Source organism: Callorhinus ursinus, unplaced genomic scaffold, assembly GCF_003265705.2.
Source record: "Callorhinus ursinus isolate GAN/ISIS: 27379988/994484 unplaced genomic scaffold, GSC_fseal_2.0 scaffold2, whole genome shotgun sequence".
NCBI classification, from domain to species: Eukaryota; Metazoa; Chordata; class Mammalia; order Carnivora; family Otariidae; genus Callorhinus; species Callorhinus ursinus.
Window position 1 is genome coordinate 104,664,113 of NW_027397064.1, and position 15,585 is coordinate 104,679,697.

The 15,585-nt window shown below is 42.7% G+C and overlaps 1 protein-coding gene across 1 annotated transcript in view; it reads left to right on the top strand.

The window, feature by feature from the left end:
* The window catches only part of CNTNAP5 (contactin associated protein family member 5), an 872,890-nt gene that overhangs the window by 478,591 nt on the left and 378,714 nt on the right, over positions 1–15,585 (top strand). Inside the window, exons 9-10 of the mRNA XM_073885276.1 lie at positions 4,248–4,397; positions 7,222–7,393. Of these exons, the coding sequence (XP_073741377.1) occupies positions 4,248–4,397; positions 7,222–7,393 (322 nt within the window). The remainder of the gene's footprint in view (positions 1–4,247; positions 4,398–7,221; positions 7,394–15,585) is intronic.

Here is a 15,585-nt window from a genome sequence, read left to right on the forward strand (position 1 = left end):
TCATCATCCAACAATCTTTCTAGAAACCAAATCCCACATTTTAAGCCTGGTCTCCTAAACCGTATGAATGTTTAGAACTCCAAAGTGGCCCTAATTACATCATTTTACCACCAGGGGCTTTTCCCCATCAGGCGTTCCTGGCCTCAAAGCTAGTGCTTCCCCATTCTCTCCACTGAAAACTTCTGTTCTTTCAGAACCTTTTGTCTCAGGGAGGTTTTTCCCTAATTTCTGAATAATTAATAGCATTTAAACCTGTACCTTTAAAAAGAGAATCCTTAGAAACTAAACCTTGAAGACTCTCTAGTGCTGTTATTTTGTATATATTTTATATCTATGCCTATCTATCTATCTATCTATCTATCTATCTATCTATCTATCTATCTATCTATCATCTATAGCTATTAACAGAATGAAGTGGGAAGGAGGACCCCAGCAGAAAACAGATTTTTAGAAGGAGATATGTCACTTTGCTTGCCTTGGAATCTGTTCCCAGCTCAGCTCCTCTAAAACCAGCCTTGTTTTTCCCAGCTTCTTTTCTTCCTCTTCGGAAACCTCAAATGGTGTACTTGTTAACCCAGGCTGCACAAGGGACTCTCTGGGGATCTTTGAAACTTCCAAGGTCTGGGGCTACCCTGAAGCCTGCCTCAATTAACCTGGTGTGGGGCCCAGGGACCTGTCCTTTCAGAAGCTCCCTGGGTGCTCTCTTTGTGTGGTCAGTATCAGGAACTACTGCCCTAATAATTTTCTTCAGAAGAGTGAAGATTTCACACGGGCTCCCCCTGTAGGGACTCAGGACCATGGAGGAAAAGATCAAAAAGATCAAACCAAAAGGATAAGCAGACGAGAAAAGAAAAAAGAAAAAAGAAACAAAGAAAGAAACAAAGAAAGAAAGAAAAGAAAAAGGAAAAAGAAAAACAACCAAGCAAACTCTCATTAATAACAATGTTAAAGAGAGCAAGTGGATAGTGAGGTGGAAAGGGGAGGGGACCCAGAATCAGAACACAAAGGCCAGTGCTCTGGCCCTGCCACTCACATGGATCAGACTTCTTCCTTTAGGCCACTTTCATCTGTAAAAGGAGGAGAGAATCTATCTCTGATTAGGTGCAACTCTCCCCTTGGCCTCTGATTCCTTCTTTACTTTAGCCCTGATGTTTAGTAGGGCACTGGGCCCTTAGGGGCTATTTTTTAAATCCTCTAAGTTGAATTATTTACTGACTCCAAACAGTTTATAGTTTGTCTGCAGATGCAGTCTCCTATATTATGCAAATACATTTCAATCAGCATGCAAATGAGAGTAAAAAGAAGTAAAGACCCACAGCTGGCTATGCCCCCCAAATGCCCCTGCCAGAAGTCAAATGTTCATCACCAGGAAACACCTGACAGAGCCTCTACCTCATTAGCAGAGTCCCTGTGGTTAGGACCCAAACTCTGGCTTTTGGGAGGAAGTAAAGCCGCCGGGTTGAGCAGCCCAAGCAGGTTTTCAGGGCTGCAGCGAAGACTGCTAGGGAGCTGGCTGGTAATGCAGGAGGGTCCCTTACATCTGGCCTGTTGTGAGCAGATGGGGCACAGCTGCCGTGGTTCAACGCAGCTGGGCCACAGCCTGGTGCTGTGCTTCTCCCTGGGCAGCTTCTCCAACCATCTGAGGGCTCAGGCGCATAAGCTCTTCAGTAACTGTTCTGAGAAGCCCTGCAGACCTCGGCTCTGATTTTCAGTGCTTGCTTCCCAGCTGGTTTCTCAGGGACTGCTCCAGTAGGCTCTACTAAGTCTGATCCCTTTTACCTCCAGGAATAGCTCTTAATCCATCTTGCTCTCCATTTGCACTGCTGCTACTTTGGCTGAAACTCTCATCATTCTGTCTCCTGGGGCCAGTGCTAGCAGGAGACCCCATCAGTTCTGCTTCCAACCTTGATTCCTCCCAGCTGTCTTCTGCCACCGGAGTCTTTGGATATGTACCTCCTGTCAGATCGTTCCCATGCTAAGGACCCCTCATGGACTCCCATTGTTCTAAAGCAGTGATTTTCATTTCTATCCATATATTAGAATCACCCAGGGAGCTTTTAAAAAATTCAGATGCCTAGGGTCCCATCCCCAAAGGTTCTGATAGAATTGGATTGAATAAAGCACTCTCCAGAATCATTTATCCAAGGAAATTATGGAAATGCATTCTTTTGTTTGGCATTCCAGGCCCCTGGGTGATTGGATCCTTTCTCACTTGTCTTCCTATTGTTCTCTCCTGCTTCTCATTCCAGACCTTTGCTTTTTTGTACAGTCTCTCTGTCTCCTGGACTCTTGCTCTATGAGTAGAGGGCTCTTGTGCATTTTTCAGAACTTCCCTGAACTGTCACTGTCTCTGCTGTGAAGCCTTTTTGGGATCCTCAAATGCCATTACTTAGGCTTTCTTTCTTCTCTGCTCCCATATTAGTGCACCACCCAAAATAGCAAGTGTTTTTTGCTTGCTTCTTTGTTTATCCCACTACCCTGAACTCAAAGGACAGTATTCCAATTCTTATTGCATGCATCTCTTCCATTTAACGAGAGACTATAGACACTATCTGATGTTTCTCTCCACACTTCCAGATGGGAGGGGCCATTTTGTAGTTGCTGTTCTGTCCACTTGTTTTAGCTAACATCATTGTCTACTTATGATGTGACATGAACTGTTCTACATGCCCTACTGTATTAACTACTGTATAATTTTCACAATGGTGTATAAGTACAATCATTTTCCCCATTTGGCTGGGAAGAAAACTGAGGCAATAAGAATAGGAAGGTCACTCAACACATAGCAGGGCACAACAGATGTCTATTGAGTGAAAACATGTGTGTCAATGTGCTTTTTTCACAGACACATCTTTGGGACTGGACTAGTAAATAAGACTGTTTCCTTCAGCAGGGACTTGGCATCTGACAGCCTTAATAGATATACACTTTGTAGAAGGAAATAGTCCCAATCTTCATGACAAATCCCCAGATCAGTTTTCTCAATCAGATAGGCCAGCAGGGTAGTACACACCAAAGACATCTGGGGCATGAGAACAAGGGAGGAACTAACTTGTAATAAACACCTAATTCAGGGGTGCGTGGGTGGCTCAGTTGGCTAAGTGTCAGACTCTTGGGTTTGGCTCAGGTCATGATCTCAGGGTCATGGGATCAGAGCCTTGCTTTGGCTCTGTGCTCAGTGAGGAGTCTGCTTCAGATTCTTACTACCTCTCTGCCCCTCTATGTTCTCTCTAAATAAATAAATAAATAAATAAATAAATAAATAAATAAAATTAAAAAAACAATACACAACAAAACACCTACTATGCCTGCAACTGTCTTAGGAACTTCCCTGCCTGATCTCAATTGATCCTTTTAACGATCACAGAGTAGGAATGATGATCTTTGAAGATGATAAAGCCAGAGTTCAAGGAAGGTACGTAACTCAGCCAGTGTCACCTAATTAGATAAAGAAAAATGTTGGGATTGAACTGGTCTGTTACTTCCCTCAGATGAGAGGCTGTCTCTGACTGACACGTCATTAGATTTTAGCATTCTTCATCTACTTTTGCCTTTAAGAACAGTTTATTTTTTCCTAAAAAATGCAGATAAGGCATTTGTGGAAAACTGTAAGGAAACTAAAGTCGCGGGGCGCCTGGGTGGCTTAGTCGTTAAGTGTCTGCCTTTGGCTCAGGTCATGATCCCAGAGTCCTGGGATCGAGCCCCCGCATCGGGCTCCCTGCTCGGTGGAGGGGCTGCTTCTCCCTCTCCCACTCCCCCTGCTTGTGTTCCCTCTCTCACTGTGTCTCTCTCTGTCAAATAAATAAATAAAATCTTAAAAAAAAAAAAAAGAAAACTAAAGTTGCCTATAACCCCACCACCCAGAGATGAAATCACCAGGGATGTTTTGAAGTTTTTTGTTTTGTTTTGTTTTGTTTTGTTTTTTCCTTTCAACCTTTTACTCTGCATTTATATCAAGAGGTCAATTCACATGGCCAAAACTTTTGGTTGTAGTATACAGATAAATTTGTGTTTTCCCTTTTGTTTTGAAACCAAACGTATCAGACATGGTTCAGACACTTTGAAAATAATAGAATTAAAATGGTAAACAGAGGAAGAAAGGTAAAGTTTGTTTGTGGAAATGTGGGGCTTGTGGTTTAAGCACAAGGATGCACGGGGAGTGCAGCAGGTGAGGAGGATGAGCCCTACTTGCCTCAGACCTCCCCACTCAATCATCCCTATGCTTGCCTTTCCTGTTTCTTTTGCAGGCAGCAGTTTGAATGATGGCTTGTGGCATTCAGTTAGCATCAATGCCAGAAGGGACCGCATCACTCTCTCTCTGGATAATGATGCAGCATCCCCGGCCCAGGACACCACCCGCGTGCAGATTTATTCTGGAAATAGTTACTACTTTGGAGGTAAATTCTCCAGCTTTTGAAAATAAAGGAGGGAAGGAGAACGCAGTGAACAATTATTTCACCCCGATGATTTTTTTTTGTCAATTAGGCCATTCACACGCACACACACATGCGTGCACACACACACACACACAACCACGGGTACCCATTCCCAAGCACAAAATGAGAAGGAAACTTTCTGACAGCTGTGCAAATATGAACTATGTGGGTCAGTATGGAGGGAAAAAAAGGAAAAAAAAAAATAGTTATAAGAGCCAGTGTTACATAACATGTCCAAAGGAGATTTTTGCAGCCATGCCAAGCTCTGTGATCACATTGGGAAGGAGAAAGTCAGCTGAAAACTTGGAGAATACGCACCAACAGTCAGCAGTATGTGCAAAAGGAAAAATCCAGGTGGGAAGGCACAATCAGCACGCTCCGCTTCTAGGATATTCCTTTGCCCCTTTACTGTCTGAATCCCCTATCTGTTCCTTCCTTCCTGACATCCGTGTAGGCCATGTCAATGGAGTGGTGCTCTAAACATGGGGAAGGTCTAGAAGGCCCATGAACTTGTAGCTCCACGTGGGGCAGACAGCACAGATCCAGCTCTCTCCATTGCCGGGTGAATCCTAGGGACCTTCCCAATGACGAAAACACGGGGCAAACTGGAAAGGATGAAAAATATATGATTAGGAATTCACTGTATTTTTATGGATGATGTTCATTTGTATTTAGTTTTTTCAAGGCATTTATTTCATTAAAATATTAGTATCTAGTTTCCTAGTCACGTGTTGGTATTAAAGAAATAGTCTCTGAGAGTACACTCCATCACTGTGTGACCTTGAGCAAGATGCTGATGGTCCCTGAACTCCCTTATCTCAGACATGAGGAAGCAAAGCCAAATTGCTGGAAAACTTCAGTAAGGTCAGGGTTTAAGTGTATAGCCCAGTGCTTCCAACAGGGCAAGGAATGGACAAACTGGGCTTTGACTTTTATAAATATGGGAATGGACTAGACCTGTTCTCAGGTTGCTAATTCTTTTTCCATTAGGAAGCTTAAAGGAAGTATCATGTAAAATTATAAAGTGCAGTCTCTCAAATAGAATTTACAAATCACTTCTCTCATGTTATGGCATGTGGTTAGGCTTTGAAATACAAAACGGGCTTTGCACAGATTTAGCGTACATATCGGGGCATCCTGGAAGAGATGCAGCGTAGAGCAATATTTTTGTGGTTTGATTTTAAGGCCCCAGGAAGGGCCTCTGTCCTTCATTCTGAATCTTCCCCGTGTATGCAAGGACAATGGATTCCTCCAAGAAGGGAGAACTTCCATTCGCTCTAAATGGTTTGTGGGTCTTACCTCATTTAATTCATGGGGTAACTTTGTGAGATAGGCAATTTTAGCCCCATTTCACAGATAATAAGACTGGTGTTTGCTGAGATGAAGTCACTTGTATAAATATTAGGACCAGGATACACTGCCAAATCTGTGTTCTCCACACCCACTAGGTTGGGACAGCAAAGGGATGCTAGCGAATGTAGCATAAAGGCTGCAGAAGAAGGTTCTCAGCGGCCCCATAGGTACATTTCACAGACAGCATAATTTTTGCACCACATGCAATGTTTCACCAACAGAGAAAGAGAAGCATTCTTGTACTTATTTCTGGGGGAAACGATGTTCAATAATGATGGCATCTGAAATGCCTCAAAGGGGAAATGTCTCCTTCCCCAAGTTTAGGGGGCACTGAGTTTATAAAGTGAAGATTTATCTGTGATTTAAACAGTATTTAAAGAAGCGCCCCACACGTAGACTGTAAACTTAAGGGAGGTGAAAAATGAGTTTGAGTAATAATAGTCAACTTACATAAATTCTTTCTACAGCTTCAATTAGAACTTGTAGCATCTCTCTTCATTTTATAGTGTGGCTGTGAGCTGTTAACCAGCTGCTGGGCTTCAGCCCAGCAGTGACTGTCTATTAGAAATGGCTGAAATAATTCCCAGTTATTTATGGGTTATTGCCATGTTTTCAAGCTTGCATTCCCATATGCTCTGAACCTATTAAAACCATTGGGATAGAGTTTATAAAGAGCACAAGCACTTGTATACCTACATTGCTCTGTACCTGTCTTAATGAGAAGCAGGTATGTCCTGGTTGCAAGCTATGCTAAATCAGTATGCAATGCGTTTTTTTTTTTTTTTTTAAGAACGCTCTTTAAAAAGGTATGGTGTTAACCTTTCACGTGTGCTATTACAGCCCTATAACTATGTGCATTTAAACCCTTAGTTCCTTTGGTGCCAGGATTTGCTTTGTGCAACTCTTCAAAATTCCAGTTACATTCCTTTGTGTACCTTTCTCAGGAACTAAGCCTGTTAATGCTAACAATTAACCAGACAATTACTTTGCCACCATCCTTACCCAAAGCATAATTTCCTTTGAAAGTGTAATTCAGAATTGAATTGTGCATTTAGAGCATGTTTTGAGACAGAACCAAAATTCCCAAGTAGTTATAATATGTTGCCTCCTTGGGATGAGTGAAGTATACCACACAACAGAATGGTGGATAGCTTACCAATAGGCGAAAAGAAATAGGAATGAGATAAATGTTATAGTATTGGTATTCCCTTTAACACATTTTGTTTTCTGCTCTGTACAGCGATTGAGTATGCCCCATTTTGTACCAACTCCATCCTTTCTCTGAGAATGCTAGGATTTACAACAAAAATGCGTGCACTGGTGAATGAAAAGGCCCTGAAATAATTAGACCTCCAGGTCCTCCATCAATAGGTCGCCAAAGAAATGACTGATCATTTCAGTATTCTTCATTTTTTTTTTCTCTGTCCCACAGGGTGCCCTGACAATCTCACCGATTCCCAATGTTTAAATCCCATTAAGGCTTTCCAAGGCTGCATGAGGCTCATCTTTATTGATAACCAGCCCAAGGACCTCATTTCAGTTCAGCAAGGTTCCCTGGGGAATTTTAGTGATTTACACATTGATCTGTGTAGCATCAAAGACAGGTAATTATTGTCTCTTCTCTGTTCTCCCACCCTCTTCCCATTCTCACTGTTCTAAATATGAGTTTCTTTAACCAAAATTCTAATCCACTGACATTAGCCATATTAGACATAATTGAGTTGCCTAATGGAAAATATTTCTGAAAGGATTTCAGGCCCAGAGAAAAATGGTTTAAATTAGTTGAGTCTCTCTTCATGTTGACTTGCAGTAAATGGGATATGCAAATTAAATCAAAATACAAATTTGTGACAGGATTAAAATTTTATGCATAAACAACATTTGATTACTTTGAAGTTAAGAGTAAAGCATAAAGGAGGGAAGGATTACTTCTCTCTTAAACCATTTTATTCTCTACTGCAGTGAGCGTCCTTTCTAATGGGGGCAAATGAGCGTCAGGCTCTCAGGGTCTAGAACAGAGGTTCAGATGGCACCAGGGGTACAGTGACTCCTGGGGCGGCTGACCTTTGTTGTTGCTACCCCTAACCCACTGCTTCTTTGGCCCAGAAGAGAAGAGGCTGCAGACAGAGATAATCAGCATTTATACTCTGCAACTCACAAATCTAGCAGAAACTCGGTTTCTCTTTTTATTTCTTCTGGGCTCCGACTCCTCTTACAAAGTTTCTAGGTTCAAAGACATGCTGCAGAAAGTTAAAGAGTACTGATTCTGAATTTTCAGCCAGGTTTATCATGTTCTCCATGTTTTATCTCTAGCACTTACTTCCTTCATTCTCACAATTTTGCTCATCCCTGTCAAAATATCATTTATTAAATGGGTGAATAATATGTGTTAAGTCCTTGCCTATGTGTTGGTGATACAGGGTCTCTGCTCATGTCTCACTGGGGAATAAATTAGCTGCTACAATAAAGTGCAATAAATGCCCAAGAAGTACACCCTTATTTGTAGGACATATGGCAGCCATAACTCAGTCTGGCCTTGGGAAGAATGTGGTCAAGAAGGTTTTTAGGAAGTGGTGCTGAGCTGGATCTTAAAGAACAAGCAAGACTTGTTCTCTGGATAGGTTCTCTGCATGCAGTGTCGGAAATGGCAGAGAAATAGGAGAAATTATGGCTGGCAAGTATTTCATCAATTCAGGATGCTGGTTTTTCATTTTCAAATCTCTAATATTGGGAGGAATTTTATAATCGATGGTGTATCATTGTTCAATCAGCAACATTTCTTTCTTAGTGGCATATAAAATAATGGTATGTCTTACAATGAAGAATGTCTTAGAGTCAATAAAATATAGCTCGGTGGAGATGGAAAGTCATTGTGGTGGAGTATGTGGTGTGAATATGGTTAGAGATAGGGTCTAGTAGCAACTATGAAGAAATTTGTGTGCCTGTGGGATGCGGCCTCATGTGCTAGGTGAGAATCAGGAAAGAAGGTATAAGACGTGCTTCCTATAAAGAGTACTCAGGAAAAAGTAAGAAGGATGGATTGAAAGAGAACCAGCCCAGAGCTGGGAAGGTAACTGCCCCTGTCCAGGGGAGCAATGATGAGAAGTATCAGGTACCTCTCCTGAGCAGCACAGAAATCGGCTCTGTAAGTTGTAGTCTCCTCTGATGCTCGGAATGACCAATATAATTTGATGGAGCTTTATGTGCATGTTTTTCTGTTAATACCACTACACATGGGATCCTCAACAAATCACACAGACTTCTTGGCTCTTCTGCTTCATTTTTTTTTTTCTATTTGACCAGCTGGAAAAGTGGGTAATAAAATGTGTGCTTCATTAGAATGTGCTAGATTAGAGACTTCAGAATAAAAGATACTACACAGAATGGTTGCCACCCCTATAGTCTTTATTAACAATGAGGGGGGAGCATCCAGCTTCACCAGCCAGCAGAGCCTTTTGCAAAGTGGAGTTCAATAGAGGGAACATTTATCAATAGGGATCTCTTATGATACTTTAATTTCTAATCAAGGACGCTTTCATTATTTTCGATTACATGAAAGTCATTGCCATCTATACCGCATCATTACTTTTGTGTAATTGTAGTCCATATAATTGTATTACATACAATTGTGTTTTGGTTAATTGTATAATAAGGGATTGTGTTTAGTTTAGTGAGTAAATGGTACGTTTTTCTTGATTTACCAGACAGCGCCTCTAACAGAAGTGGATACTGTGGTAAAAGGCTTTGCTTGATTAATTGTTTCTTGAACTTGTATTTAACATTTGTTGGAGAGGGGCAGGAGTTAGAAAAGCAGGTGGGTTCTAAGTTGTGTGTTTTATTTTTAATGTGTTGGCCAATTGAACTTGATTTAAGGGCAAAAGCAAAGTCTTTGTCTAGAGGGAGCTTGCCACTTGGGGATAGGGTGGGATGTGGTGGAAGAGGTTGGGGTGGAGAAGCCTGGCTCTGTGTGTGTGTGTGTGTGTGTGTGTGTTTTCTCCTGGCTGTGTTTTTTCCTTAACTGTGCTCTATTCTGGAAAGTCTAAGAAGAACAGCCTTTTATCTGGCCTAAGAGTCTCTTCTCTCCCAGACTCAATTCTCTGCCCCTTCCTCTTAGGCTATAGAGACCCAGGCCTCCCTCCTGACCTCTCTGTGGTTGCCCGTTCCACCCCTCCGTCTCCCTCAGAGCGAGCTGACCTGGCTGGCCGGAGAGACCCTGTCCTCTTAGTGTCCTTTAAGGCTCTCAGTGCCAGTCACTGTGGGAAAACCAAGGTAGTATTCACAGAAGATGCACAGACGTTCCAAAATTTGAAGAGTCCTCTAGTGGGGGTCCCTTAAGCAGGTTGCCTTTGAGATGGTACCTCTGCTGCCCAGCCTGAACAAATTCACAAACCAGCCATGAGACAATGCTGGTAACAGCTGGTAGGATTCCTTCTCAGGAATTAAGGAATCTAAACTAACAATTTGCATTTCAATGATGGGCAAATTACCAAGTCTTCTGGTCTCAGGGAAGAAAGGAAGTGGGGAAATTGGCCTGGTCCCCAGTTGGGCAGCCAAGAAGGCTGGCTTTAGGAGGCTCCATCTGTAGAACTGCCCAGTGCCTGGCAGTCCAAGGGTGAGTTAGGAGAAGGAGGCAGAGCACCCTTTTAGGAATCACATTTGGGACAAGACAGAGCATTCCTAGCAGATCCCACACACTTTCAATAGTCTTTCTAAACCTCTAAAATATGATGTTCATCTACTATCCCTCCTCTGTGGGCTGAACCTTCAACCTCACATTTTCCACACCCTAGACCACTGCACTTATCTCTTGCAACCCTCTTGGCAAGACATGATATTCTAAACTACATAGAACAAAGGCACCCTCAATAAATGCTTCATTCCATGAACAGCTTTATCATACCCTCAGGTACACAAACCCATAGATAGGCATTGACTAAATGAGTTGGGCAGTCTTATGTATATACTTGGGTAGTGTAAGAGGTGGTAAGAGCAGCAGAAATCCTGGTAGTACATTGCTATCAGTGTCTCCATTTTTTTAAAGATAGGGCCTGGAGACATGTGTCATTTTTTCCATGGTCACAGGATTAAAGTTGTGGCTGAGTTGAACACTGCTAGGTTCTCTCCCTTGTACTTCCACCCAAAAGGCACTGACCTGGAAATGGCAGGCATTGTGTGTCTGTGGCTCCTACACAAGCAACCCCATCTTCTGTCTAACCACATAGAAGTTTTTCAGGGATAATCAGTATATTAAATTCTTTGTAAACATTAGTTGCCCTATGAGATTTCATTTAGAAGGGGGACATTCAAAGTGGTATGCAGGGTCAGGTGGGGTCTGAGTGGTCATCCAGGTCAGGAAGTTCCTCTCCCCAGGATTTTTGTTGAAAGATCTACAAAGTCAGTTAGAGGAGCCATGCTCAGTCTTGCTGAGTCCAAAGTCCAGGGTAGGAGAGGCGTATCACCCAAAGTTGTCTACAGATTTGATTGGCAGACTGGATCCAAGGTGTGAAGCCAAACTTGGAGAACCAAACAGGGACACTGTCTGAGGTGGGGGCAGGTGGAAGTCACACCTAGGAGAATTCATTAATCTCAGTGCAGGTGGCAGCAAATTTGAGAGGTGATAGAATGTGTTTAATTCCCAGTCTACTACTTATGAGTTTGAGATATGATACATATTATTTAACCTTTTAGTTTCTGTTTCTTCTTTTGCAAAACTAAGATCATAAAACCTACCTTTGCAATGAGAGTTAAATGAGACAGTGTGAGAAATCAGGTGCTCAGCTGCATGTCTAGTAAGCAGTAGCTACTCAGTACATGTTCTCCATGTTAATTCCTATAGCCAAAGGTTTGCTAGCTCTCTAGATTCCATGGGGAGAGGAGAAGGCTCAGGTCTCCCTCTGAAGTTCCACCAGCCCACCATTGCCAAGTGATCCCTATAGCTTCTGGGGTGGAGCCCCATAGATATACCTCATATGTGCCCTCAAGTCAGTGCCTTTGCACTTTAATTTTCACTTGTTCAGAGAAGCTGTTCCTCTGGGCCACCAACAACCACCCATTAGGAAAATGCCCATCAATTTGGGTGCCTTGGTTCTCAGGGCCTGGACAGGATAAGGAAAGCATTGGTTCTCAGGGCCTGGATAAGATAAGGAAAGTATGTGATTGATATGCCAAGGGCACAGAATTTAAGGCAGTCCTTATTTCCTGGTTCATGCACCTGTGGACCCTGAATTTACATAAACCTGGAAGTGTCTCATTAAATTTTGCAGACAAATTCCAGCATGTTTAAATCAGAATAACCTGGAGGACTTCTTAAAAGCCAAATTACTGGGCCCTACCCCTAGAGTTTCTGATTTTACTGTGGTGGGCCAGGGGATTTGCATTTCTAACAAATTCCAGGGTGCTGGTGGGCTGATTGTGGGAGCAGACTTTGAGTTCTACTCCACTAAAACCTCCCATCCTGGAGGTCAAGGGATTGTGTAGATTCTATACAAAAGTGGTGTAGGTGTGGGAGAGAGGGATGGCTCCTGCTTCTACTGGGCCCCCAAGCAGCTGCCCTTCTGATCAGGATCTCACAGGGTCTCTGAAAAGTTCCAGCAGCGCTGTCTCAATGTCCATCTCCAAAGGGGTGTTGAAATCAGTCCATGGGACACTGTTGGGGGCTGGGCACAATTGAATTCCATCTCCCTCCATACTTCCCTGGTTTTTGTCAGTCAGCTTCTCCCCTGCTTCCCATTACAAACAAAACTTTTGGGAGTATAAATGAAAACAGTCGGATCCTCAGCAGTGCCTGAGTGAAGGGAAATTTTGGTGTGGAGGGAGTGTGGGTCTTAGAATGGCTACAGCTGCCAACAAACATAACTTGTCTTTGTGTTATCTGGGGGACAGTTTACTTGCTGGCCCTCCTGAAGTTTATAGCTCCGATCTTTCTCCCTCTACCCAAGCCTCACACCCTGTGGGTGGTAGTGGAGCCATTCTAATGAGAGTGACTCCACCCACCAAAATGTATTGCTCCAAACCTTTATAAAGATTGATAGAGACTGATTTCCTCTGGTCTCCTGGTGCCTGGCAAGGGGTCTCTGTGGTCATGTGTCCCATTTCCTGCTTCCCTTCCTCACAGAGTGATGGTATTGTGGAACCATCTTCAAAGATCATCCAGCTCTGGTTCTGCATAGAAAGTAATGGAAGTCTAAGTTGAGTGTGGTAAAGCCAGATGTGGAAGTTGGGTCTTTGCTATTGTATCCTATGGAGAATTTTTTGCTTTGACCCTTGTAAAAACGAAACAATTTGCTTGTTCCAATGAGTAAATCACATGTGAAACTCTGCTGTGAAATGTCTTGCAGACAGATTAAGTTATGAAATGTAGCTTCTCACTCCATAACCACTTCCTATTCCCCCAACACACATTCGTTTAAGAAAAGCATCTGCTAAAGTCTCCGGTCAAGATTCTTACCTTCTTGGTTCAGAGTTTGGAGTGCTGTAAACACTGAGGGTGGAGAAGCATTATTTTGGATGACCTCGCATAAACAGACTTATGCTAAAAACCCACTCTGTGTGTGGGAGTCTGTTAAAAACAGTAGGCTATATAAAAAGATTACATTGCATGGTAATGCATATGTTTTAGTTCTTCTCTAAAATTGAAAGTCTTTCCATTGGGTGCCAGAAAAGCCACTGTAAGGCCAATGCCCACACAATCTGAGCTACTAACTCTAAAGTGAGAAATGCTACAATATGGTGTTCTCCTTTAACTCATGGGATGGAGCCAACATCAAAACAAGAGCACTTCTGCTGTTTTTATTTATCGTTTTAGTCGATTTCATGGAGGAAAAGGAAAGGTTATAGTTTATGTAATAGTTACTGAGCAAACATTCTCTAAATATGATTTCATTTAATTCTTTCTTCAGTCCTGCAATCCACAGAGTGGTTCTCAAAATGCAGCTCCCAGACCAGCACCTGGCAACTTGTTAGATATACATATTCTCAGGTCCCAGCCCATACCTTCTGGGTCAGAAACTGGGGGAAGGGGAGCAACCTGAGTTTTAACAAGCCCCTGCCCAGAGATTCTTATGCACATTCAGATTTGAGAATAATTAAGTTGCTCTATTATTGTTAGTTTAAGGATAAAACCACCCCTGCTTAGGAAGGTTCAGCAAGCTGTCTGAGGTCACATTTTTGGTATTTGATGGAGCCAGGACTCAACTCCAGATTTTGCTGATTCTTCAATCCATAGACAGGTGGAGGGCCTATTGCCAAAAGGCCAGAGAAAGAGGAGAGATGTGTCCAGGTATTCAGAGCAAGTCAAGGGAATCACTGAGGAAATAAGATTTCAAGGACTTGATGCATGGGCTGGGTTTAGGGAGGTCAGGCAAGGCTGTTTCAGGTGGGATGGAGTGCATGATGCTGGGACTGAGAATGGGTGAGGTGCTGGGTGTTTGCCTGCATGGGAAGAACTGAACTGGCATCAATGGGTAAAAGAGAATTTAAAGTCAAGGCCATAGGGAACTTGCAGCAAACAAAACAGATTAAAATCTGAATAACAGGCCATATGAATAGCTAATCCTTAAAAAATGCTTACTGCGTGCCAGGACATTTTACATGTGTGTGTGTGTGTGTGTGTGTGTGTGTGTGTGTGTGCATGTGTGTGTGTGTGATATTCTCATGACAACCCTATGAGGTGGGTAATATTAACTCCAATGTACAGAAAGAGATTGAGACAGAGTGGCACTAAGTAACTTGTTCAAGGGCACACAGCAAGTACGTGGCAGAGCCTGGCTACAAACCGAGGAGTTTTGTTGAAGAGGTTTGGCCTGTCCTTGCAGTCAACCACTTCTAACTTTGTAGTTATTCTTTAGCATGATTGCAAAGTAGAAAATGATGTGCTTTCGTCTTGCGTCCTAGTCATGAAGCTGGTTGTATTACTGCAGGAAGAGAAGGAATATAGGCCACAATGGATGGCCTCCCCACAGATGCCTGAAGGGTTATCATCCTAGCAGCTCATTGTCACAACCTTGTGACAAACACTGATGCTCAGAGAGCTTAAAGCCTCCACCTCTATATCTTTGGACTGGTTAGGGAATGGAGGGGCCTCGGAATGATTGTCTGGAGGAGGTAGATTTTGAGTGGACTTTTTATAAGTGCCTTTCATCTAAAAAATAGTGATTTACTCATCTGCTTATTAAGTGAGGTTTACTCTCCCCACCACCTATGTTAGACTTCTTTGAAAGTCAGGGGAAAGACGGAGTTTGGAGGAATATAGAACTCGGCTTTGATTTGAATAAGTGACCATGAACGAGTGCATCTGTGTTTTGTTACCAACGTCATCTCTCTCATCCCTTGTTTTTACAAGAAAAGTGGATCATTATCTTGATGAAATGGTGCTTCTCTACCTGTGCATGTGGAAGGGCATCAGGATGCCTTTGATTCATGGAAAACACAGAGTGCCAACAAGGCCAAAGGTGGCACTTCAGTCTGTCCCATCAGAAAGTGGTGAGACTGATTCTTCCCTCACTAACCAGCAATCTGAAATATTGATGCAGGAAACAAAGCCAGGACAATGATCTGGGTGAATGATCATAAGTGCTTCAGAGATGAAGGATTCATTCTGAGAGCTATAGTTATGAGGTTAAGGTGAGGTGTGCACCTTCAGATAGCAGTAAGAAAATGTCTTTCCAAATCAGGCGGTACTTGGAACATCTCTCCTGAGACATACTGGCTAAGAAATTCAGATGTTTTAGATGACATAGAAACCAAGGCAAACTTTTGATCTGGATCAAAACATGGGGGGAAAAAAGGCTATTTTAGA